This window comes from Echinops telfairi, unplaced genomic scaffold (assembly GCF_000313985.2).
Source record: "Echinops telfairi isolate 266 unplaced genomic scaffold, ASM31398v2 ScPeMD7_9;HRSCAF=40, whole genome shotgun sequence".
NCBI lineage: Eukaryota > Metazoa > Chordata > Mammalia > Afrosoricida > Tenrecidae > Echinops > Echinops telfairi.
In genome coordinates this window covers 11,882,766-11,893,075 of record NW_022103906.1, presented here as the reverse complement: position 1 = coordinate 11,893,075, position 10,310 = coordinate 11,882,766, and the positions used below count along the sequence as shown (strand labels likewise).

At 40.4% G+C, this 10,310-nt stretch overlaps 1 protein-coding gene across 1 annotated transcript; it reads left to right on the top strand.

The window, feature by feature from the left end:
* The first annotated feature begins 8,193 nt into the window (after positions 1-8,193).
* On the top strand, positions 8,194-9,730 carry LOC115868308 (beta-defensin 103A-like). Its single transcript, XM_030884682.1, has 2 exons — positions 8,194-8,255; positions 9,589-9,730. The coding sequence occupies exons 1-2, from the start codon at positions 8,194-8,196 to the stop codon at positions 9,728-9,730; spliced, it is 204 nt and encodes a 67-aa protein (XP_030740542.1).
* The last annotated feature ends 580 nt before the right edge of the window (positions 9,731-10,310 follow it).

Genomic DNA, 10,310 nt, shown 5'->3' with positions numbered 1-10,310 from the left:
CCTATTTATGAATTTCAAATGGAAGATTAAATATGTGACAGATGAGTGAAGAAGCTAAGAGCTGTGCTGAATCCCTTTAGAATTTGTAGCAGCAGAAAGACAGTACTAACCAGAGGGCTTAGGGGGAAAAAGGAGGAAGTAATGTTACTAAAACCTGGGAAATAAAATCCTCAGCCGAGGGTGGAGTCTTGGTCAGCCACAGGGATGTCTTCTGAAGTGGAGCAAGAGAAATAACCCAACTGTTTACCAGTTCCTGGCTTCCCATCTTATGCCAGCACCACCATTTGGCTAATCTCTAGAATACCTAGAGGGTAGGTGGTCATGAGTACCTGGGAAATATATATACTTCTCTCCAGTATAGAGCAGAGTCCTTCAGGACCACAAATGGTATAGTATGCAGCTGCTAACCAAAAGACTGGAGGCTCTGCTCTACCCAAGGTGCCTCAGAAGAAAGGTCTGGTGATACATTATGAGAGGTCAGCCAATGAAAACTCTTGAGCACAGTTCTATTGTGACATACATGGGTCACAGTGAATCAGAGTTGACTGTTTGGTAACTGGTCTCTTCCGGATAATACTGAGCACAGCGGAGCAGACAAGGATGATTCTGAGAAAGAAAAAGACAAAGGATGGTCATAATGGGTCTCAAGTCACAATTCTGCCATTTGCTAGCGGGTGGCTTAGAATAAATCACTTAACCTCTAGGCCAACAAAGTAATCTATGAAATTGAGACAATGATGGTTTTTGCCGCTTTAATCATTAAATTGTATAAGCTATATGAAAGTGGCCTTAAGATGATTTAAATCACTCTCAAGGAGAATGGCTGAGCCACCCTTAGACTATGCCAATGTATAGAAATCCTATTCTCTTGTGGGGATTGATAGTCTTCCATCTACCCTGATGTGGTTGGCCACTTCTCATTGTTGTTCTCTCAGACTGTCGCGAGTGTATGCTGTTGTCATCATTTTCAACTTGCAACTCAATTTTGCATCTTTTTTTTTTTAACTTTCACTATGGGTTAGATAGTTGCCCTCTAGTTAATTTTGAGCCATAGAAGCCCACATAGGTCAGAGTAGAGCTCTGTTGCACGGTGTTTTAGTGGCTGCTTTTTTGAAAGTAGATAACCTTCCATCTTTTGGTGAGCAACCAAGAGTGTTAGCAGTTTGCATCACCCAGAGAAAATACTGTATGCTAAATGAGATATGCCTTGCCCTTGGTGCTTTAATAACAAGAGCTTAAGAAACCTATTCAAGTAAATCCAACTGATTAAAAGATAAAGCTGAAGGTGAGAACACTGTCTCCTGACTCCAAATCTAGTGCTCTTTCCACCACAGAGCTCCGCCTCTCACACAAAAATTTAGAGATTATATATATAGATATAGATATATATGAAAGTCTGACATGGAAACTCAAATAACTCGTTTCTTATCATCTTGCCACTTAATGAGCATTGTAGAAACGCTGTCAGAGCAGGAACAAACAGAACAAGGAGTGCACTCGTGCACTGGGGCCAGAGAGTGGCAAGACACCAGGCCATTGCAAACGTAGAGAGACTACATATGTGCCTATTTATTTGCTTATTAAAAGTAAGAGGGAGCTTCAAATAGTTTGTGGAAAAAGTCAACTAAAGGATGGTGGAATTTTTCCAAGAATTTTTTGAATCCACCTTGTATAAATTGTTGTCATTAGAGAGGCTAAAATTATTTTGATGCAAAGGGGTGATAATAAATCAAAAAGAAAGCAAATCACAGTTACGCATGGCTACGCGGAGTAGCAGAAGGGTGAAGAACAATGTCTTCCTTTTGCATTATTTGAATATTTACCACAAATATGAATGATTTTTTTTATAACAGCTAAAAAACACGTATGTGCTCCTCAAATGTTTTTTGTAAGTAGGGGTGATTCCCAAACTTGAAAAGGCAAAAGACACTGACATAGTCCAATTCCCAGTCACTAGCTTCCAAATTAGCTGACTAGGAAAAGCAGCATTTCTCCCCGCAAAGAACCTCTTGTCAAATACTCATCTTGCCTTAGAAAAACCTACCTGTCTTGAAAGGACTAAGGTGGAGAAGGGTTCACCTGCGGAGGGGTGTTCAGGATGTGGAACATTAAACCATCAGCTGGGGACTCTAGCCCTGGGTTGAGCTGGTAAACAGTCCTCCACAACACTCCATACACACTCCATACACACTCCATACACAATGAGATTGCTCATTGCCTGGGAATTCAGACTTTCTGGAGTTTACAACGAGCTACTCAGAACATTGCCGAGAGGTAAACATTACACCTTAACCGAAACCATTCCCTAAACGTCATCTTTAAATCAAACAATGGCTTAATTAGTAAAGAACTTTTGCCTTGAGCATGATGCTCTTTAGAAAATCATCCGTGGACAGTCAGTTTGTGAACAGCAGCTCCATAAGTGAGACTAACAGCTATTTTTTAAGGGCAATCATTACTTCTCTAAATTGTTCTTCAAGAAAATGTGTGGAATCCTGCAGGTCCACACGACATTTCATAAACAAATCTGACTCTGTTTCCATGGCAATACATAATTATTAGCTATAAACTAAAACAAAACAAAAACACTCCTCTTAACTAGCTGCATTGAGACCTTGGCTTTTCAGAAACAAGAGTGGTTGTCCCACACACAATATCTATATAGAAAAACTGCTCAAACATGCTGTTTTCATTTATTTGTGCTTTGATTATTTTTAAATGTAAGATAATTTTTTCTGCTGAATTTAAACACCTATGCCACCCTATGCTCATCACCTTCCTCCATTTAAAAATCTTTCTGCTTTGTCAAAGGAAGCATGGTGGTGTAGTGGTTACTCTTTGGGCTGTGAACTTCAAGGTCAGCAGTTCAAAACCACCAGTCACTCCATGGTATTTCTGCTTCCATCAAGAGTCAAGAACAAAAAATCATATCATTGTGAATGAGGAGGAGTGCAGAGTGGGGACCCAAAGCCCATCTGTAGCCAACTGGATATCCCCTTACAGAAGGGTCACAGGGAGGATACGAGCCAGTCAGGGTGCAATATAACAACGAGGAAACATACAATTTCCCTCTAGTTCTTAAATGCTTCTTCCCCACCCACTATCATGATCCCAATTCTACCTTACAAATCTGGATAGACCAGAGGATGTACACTGGTACAGAGAGGATCTGGAAACACAGGGAATCCAGGACAGATGATACCTTCAGGAGCAGTGGTGGGAGTGGTGATACCGAAAGGTTGGCGATACCTGGAGGGTGGAGGGAAGGTGGGGTAGAAAAGGGGAACAGATGATAAGGATCTACATATACCCTCCTCCCTGGGGGATGGACAACAGAAAAGTGGGTGAAGCGATATAACATATGTAACATATGTTACATATGTAACATATGTAACACATGACAAAATAATAATAATTTATATATTATCAAGTGTTCATGAGGGAAGGGGGAATGGGGAGGGAGGGGGGGAAATGAGGAGCTGATACCAAAGGCTCAAGTAGAAAGGAAATGTTTTGAGAATGATGAGGGCAATAAATGTGCAAATGTACTTGGAAAAAAAAAAGATGTGTTCTCTGATGAGGGCAACAAATATATAAATGTGCTTGACACAATGGATGGATGTACCGATTGTGATAAGAGTTGTACGAGCCCCCAATAAAATGATTAAAAAAAAAAACTGTTACAGTCTCAGAAACTCACAGGGGCAGGTCTATCCTGTCCTATAGGGTCGCCATGAGTCAGACTTGACTTGATGACAGTAAGTCTGGAGTTTTTTCTTCTTTATATAAAGTTAGATTTCTATAGGAATTTTCCACATATTTGGTTTCCTCTTAAATGCACCTGTGTTAGTTCGGGTACTTTAGAGAAACAAATCCACAGACACTCATATGTATAGAGAGAGTTTTATATAAAGGGTAAGTGTACATCAAGAAAACATCCCAACCCAGTGCTGCTCAAGCCCACAAGTCCAACATTAACCTATTAACCCATATGTCCAACACCAATCCACAAAGTCCTCCTCCATCTCACAAAACAGATGCAGTGATGCCTACTGCAAGAGGAAAGCTGAGTCAGTGAAAGTGTAAGCATCTCAGCGCTGGCAGGGGTCTCCACATGGCTGCTCCAGCACTCAGGGCTGCATCAGGGTAGGTTCATGTGGCTTCTCCTCAGGGATGTCTTGCAGGAAGTGAGCCTTGCAAGCTAAAGCAGGAACTGACTGAGGCAGCTGCACCCTGGTCCGACTATCAGAAAGCAAGAGACCTGAGAACTAGAAAGGCGGGGCTCACTGAGCCACTTATCCCTCCACCCTTCAATTAACCCCACAAGTATTTATTGGCCAGGTTGGCACAATAAACTAATTATATCAGCGCCCCAATTTATTTACCTTTAAGAATGAATTAACTTATTTCTACATTTCTACAAACCTTTCCTCAAGCTCTTGCTACAGCACTTATCAAAATCTATCCTGTATTAGTTATATTGACTGTATGCTCATATCCCTTAACACACATTGTGAGCTCCTTGACAAAAAAGCACTATGATACACTTAATTTGAACCCCAATCTGAGAACAATTAGTTCATATGGTATGGCCCTGCTCAATGAAGAGATCACTGAAAATGTGGGTGCTACAGTAGTGTGGTAAAGAAATCAGATGGTGCCCAGCTATCATAAAGAACAGTGTCTGAGTCCTTAAAGATTTGTCTTCAAACAAGTAGCCATTAAGTGAGGTGTCCACCAAGTCCACATGAAAGAAGCACACCAGCCTGTGTGATCCAAGGATTATAAATAATAGAATCCCAATGTGGAGAAAGGAATGGTATTCGAGCTTATAGTGTGAACACCTGCTTTATGGGAGGCCATGAATGACAGTGAAAACCCAAGTCTATTTGTACCATCAACACATGGATTAAGTCTCCAGTGAATGTACATGGGCCATAGTTGAGGGATAGGAATAGCCTTGTAATCACACTGAAAGCATTTTAAAATCAATTTTAGCAAATGTAGCTAGGGCAAATGTTTTTTCTATGTTTTGTCTAGTCATTGTTGTTGGGTTTTGTTTGTTTGCTTACCCTGTATGATTTTCTGTATGTGAAATCCAGGATACATAGATCTATGACACTAAACTGGATAGGGTCATGGCAAGGCTGGCTGGGTGAAATAGGAAGCTAAGAACAAGAGTTTGGGAAGAAAATGTTAGAAATTGATTGGAATGATGAGTGAACAAAGCTTTTTAATATAATTGTATAATTGTATCATGTGGATATGCCAATAAAGCTATTTTTTAAAGAAGTGTGACAAATATTGTTTTATATTTATTTCACCACCCTTTATCCTTCACCCTACCTATACCCAAGTTCACAACACTTGTCTGTTTAACAGGAAGAGTTCAGAGTTTCTGGAATTCCACCAGAATCCTAAACATATACTCCTATTACTAACACATTCCAAACCTTCTGTTATAATTTCAATCCCACAAATTAACAATTAGATAATCTATCAACAAATATATACCATTGATTGGATTTAACATTGGAGAGTAATCATACTTCTAAAAAGAAGCAATTGTTCCTCTTAATATTTGATCTATATCTTGTGGAAGTCATCTGATCCATGGACTTCCTTGAGTGCTTGATCATGAGGCATGAGTAAATAAAAGTTTAAAATGTAACTTCTTACTCCCTCAACACAAGATCACTTTGTTCTAAAAATTTGGCAGCCTGAGATGCTCACCTTCCTACCACAAGCAAGTATGGTGAAGAAAGTGGATGGTGCCTGGCTATAAAAATATATAGCATCTGGGGTCTTAAAGGCCTGCAGATAAACAAGAAGTCACATGAGAAACAACAAAGTCCACATGGAAGAAGCACACCAACCTATCCTGACATGATCACTGAAGACAAAGCCAGTGCATAAGCAAATGTGGTGAAGAAAGCTGATGGTGCCTAGCTATCAAAAAATATATAGCATCTGGGGTCTTAAAGGCCTGAAGATAAACAGACGGCCATCTAACTGAGAAACAACAAAGTCCACATGAAAGAAGCACACCAGCCTATCCTGACATGATCTCTGAAGACAAAGCGGGTGCATAAACAAATGTGGTGAAGAAAGCTGATGGAGTCCGGCTATCAAAATATATAGAGTCTGGGGTCCTATAGGCTTGAAGATAAACAAGCGGCCATCTAACTGAGAAACAACAAAGCCCACATGGCAGAAGCACACCAGCCTGTGAGATCATGAGACATCAAAGGTATCAGGTATCAGGCATCAAAGACCAAAAAGAATCATAGCATTGTGAATGAGGGGGAGTGCAGAGTGGGGACCCAGGGCCCATATGTGGGAAATTGTACATCCCCTTGTAGAAGGGTTGGGGGGGAGGAGATGAGCCACTGAGGGTGCAGTGTAGCAATGATGAAACATACAATTTTCCTCTAGTTCTTGAATGCTTCTTTACCGCCCCCCCCCCTTTCCACTATCATGATCCCAATTCTACCTTACAAATCTGGCTGGACTGGAGGATATACACTGGTACAGATAGGAACTGGAAACACAGGGAATCCAGGATAGATGAACCCCTCAGAACCAGTGGTGAGAATGGCGATACCAGGAGAGTAGAGGGAAGGTGAGGGAGAAAGGGGGAACAGATTACAAGGATCTACATATAACCTCCTCCCTGGGGGATGGACAGCAGAGAAGTGGGTGAAAGGAGACATCAGATGGCATAAGATATGACAAAATAGTAATAATTTATGAATTATCAAGGTTTCATAGGGGAGAGGGTACCGGGAAAAATGAGGAACTGATACCAAGGGCTCAAGTCGAAAGCAAATGTTTTATGAATGATGAGGGAAACAAATGTACCGAAGTGCTTGACACAATGGATGTATGCGTGGATTGTGATAAGAGTACAAGCTCCCAATAAAATGATTGAATTATTTTTTAAAAAATGTAACTTCTTAAGCTCTTCATATGTATAGGTAAATCTGCTGCACAAGACCTCTTTAACGTGTTGAGAAGCAAAGGTATTACTTTGAGGACTAAGGTGCTCCTGACCCAAGTCATGGTAGCTTCATGGTATTGCCTCATATGCATGTGAAGACTGGACACTGAATAAGGAAGACTGAAGAAGAATCAATGCGTTTGAACTGTAGTATTGGCAAAGACTATTAAAAGTACCGTGGGCTGCTAAAAGGACAAACAGATCTGTCTTGGAAGAAGTCCAACCAGAATACTCCTTACGGGTAAGGATGGTGAGATTTCATCTCATCATGTATCTTGGACGTTTTATAGGAGAAACCAGTCCTGAGAGAAGGACACCATGTTTGGTAAAATGCAGGAGCAGCAAAAAAGAGGAAGGCCCTCACTGAGATGGATGGACACAGTGGCAGCAACAATGGTCTCAAACAGAAGAACAATTGTGAGGAGGGGCAGGGGCAAGGTCACTTACATGAGTAAGGTCACTCTGACTTGACTCAACAGCATCTAACAATACCAACATGTATAGGGAGTGTCATATACACAGAGGAGATGCCAGTCTATTAACTACCTTCTCAATGTTCTCTTTCTTTAATCAGGTAAAATGAGACACCTCTTTAACCCATACATTTGATAGTTTTCAGAGAGTGATGAAGTAAAACACACGTGTCCCTGAAATTCTGTATCGTACCGTATCAAAGGACAAGGACCCAGCCTTTGTTTACCCTCAGATTCTGAATATCTCAGGGTTGGATTTGCTTTGCTTTCCAGATGTATCAAAGATTTTTTCCCCCAGCATCTTAGAAAAAAAGAAGGCAGGAAGTAAAATATTTAAAATCAACATAGTCAGTTTTATATGCCTTGGGATCAGTCCCAAAAGGAGAGCGACCTAGTCCACATAAGCACTAGCTATGGATGCCACCATAGCTGAGCCAGACATAGACAAGACCCTGGAACCTACAGAGGGAGTCAGACATTTATACCCAGCTTTACTTCAGTCATATGGTTTATAATTAACTTCAAGATGAATGGGCGTGGTCTGTATTATGAGATACATATGTATGAAGCATCAGGAAATATGTCATTTTGTCATCACTATACTATTAGAAGCATCACCGCTGCTGCTTACCTCGACCTATGGCTGTGCATGAGAACCTTTATAAAGTGAACAAGCACATGTCTTGCTCCAGTCTCAGCTTGCTGTGAAGCTTGTCAACTATGCGGCTCCACTATCTTCTCTTTGCATTAGTCTTCTTGTTCTTGGTTCCTGTTCCAGGTAAGTGGGGCCTGGGAAATCAGAGGTTTGTGTGAGAACCAGGGATCATCTGGACCTTAAAGAAATCTTCCCAAGAGTTTCTGAGCCATTCTTCTTCTCTTTTTCTTTCTCATTGTAATCCTCTTTGCTTGATTGTGTTTCATAGGTAGTGTATTGTTTTTAATGATAAATGACAACTAATATTTATTGAGAGATTACTAAGTGCCAGGCATTGTGCCAAGAACATTCTATTCATTATGAAAAAAGGAACACTTCCTTATTAGCTTCGTTTCTGCAACAAGGAGAGTGAGGCTCAGATTTAAAGGCAGGTGGTCTGTAGTTAAAGACAATGATTTTTTTTAAAGATGATTTATGAAATCACAATCCATTCTAATGCTCCCTCCCACCTCCCATCTTCATTAGTTACTCCAAAATCCCCTTTCCCTCCCTATCTTCTCCCACACCCTAACCCTTTGTAGTCCCTATATCCCCTTGTATCTGTTCTTATCATTATGCATTCACTCCTCCTGTGCTTCACACTGAGAGACCCAACAGAAAACAAAATCGCCCTCAGGTGGTGAGGGTAAAAACCTAATAGTATGAAGACAAAAATACTAATAATGCATAAGAAAGCAAAGACCCCCTAACAATAATAAAAAGGTCAGGGAAGAAATTTCTATCATGGAACCAGGAAGAGATACTTGCACCCAAACCAAATTCAAGTCAAGTTTATAGGGTAGACAACTAGCCCAGTGTCAAGGTGAGTTCAGTCCAGCACTATCAAGATTACAATAGTCTCTGTCAGATAGTAAAGCTGATCTACTCTTGCCTATGGCTAGAGGGGATCTGCCAGTGTGAGCCATTCTTAAGAGACTGAATGACTGACAAAATCTATGTCTTAAGCCATTACTCTGAAGAAAGACTGTTATTGAGACATTAGACATTAGGAAATGTTTTTTTTTTTTAAGAATTTGATAGCAACAGATAAGATTGCTTTAGTCTGAGAAGAGAATAACAGACTCGCATTTCATTAAGCTAAGTGGTTAGCAGCTGAAGTCTTTGGGCCACTTAGAAGGCTCAGAGGAACACAGGAGTCCCTAGCCCCTCCACATAGTCCTCTTCCTGTGGGAGGTCCTTTTGGTCACACTTTCCCGGTATCACTAAAGTTTCACAGCTAAACTGCATCTCACAGAATCATTGACAGGCCACTTAGTTCCACCTCTTATATTACACTTGCTTTATTTTTTTAAAAAGGTGGGAGGAGAGGAGAATGAAAACAAAAGAAAGACAACAGATTGGAGGAATTCCCAAAGCTTTCCTAATACTTTCCCCTGTGCTCTCTTTTTAATTGCAGGTAGCGGAATATTCATAAGTGCAATACAAAAATATTTCTGCAAAATAAGAAGCGGCAGGTGTGCCATCCTGGGCTGCCTTCCAAAGGAGGAACAGATAGGCCGCTGTTCATTAGGCGGCCGGAAATGCTGCCGACGAAAGAAGTAAAAACTCCAGAAGCGTGATGATAATGTTGGAAAGGAGAAAATGCCTCCTTAACATTTATAAAAACAAAATCAAATGAAATCATATATACTTAATAAAAGCTTTTTTAATAGGCTCTGTTAATAGAATGGTCATTTAGGTAACTGGTAAAATGTTAATAATTTACCTTTAATTCAAACAAAACCTAATCTCTAGTGGAATTTAAATTGGGACTTAAGCTCATACCCAGGGTCATCAGATTATATTATTATTTTTGAACTTTAAACTCTAGAGAAATTTGATACCTTGTTCCTGAAATACTCCTTTTGGTCATCCATGCCTTGTGCTTTCTCGTTCTAGTTAGCATAACATAAATACACCAAATCTATCTCTATCACTTTCGTGAATCTGAATTAGTAATAATCAATATAAAGCCAATTGCCCAAATGTGAAGAGAAGTCATATGCCTGCTTTCCCACTTCTCCATCTCTGATGCTCGCCAAGAAAATGGTGTTCGCTCACACTCTATCTCCCCATGGTTCTCACTCACTGCCATGGGGTTGAAGCTAAGTCCTAGCTACCTCACAGGAAAGGGTAGAACTGC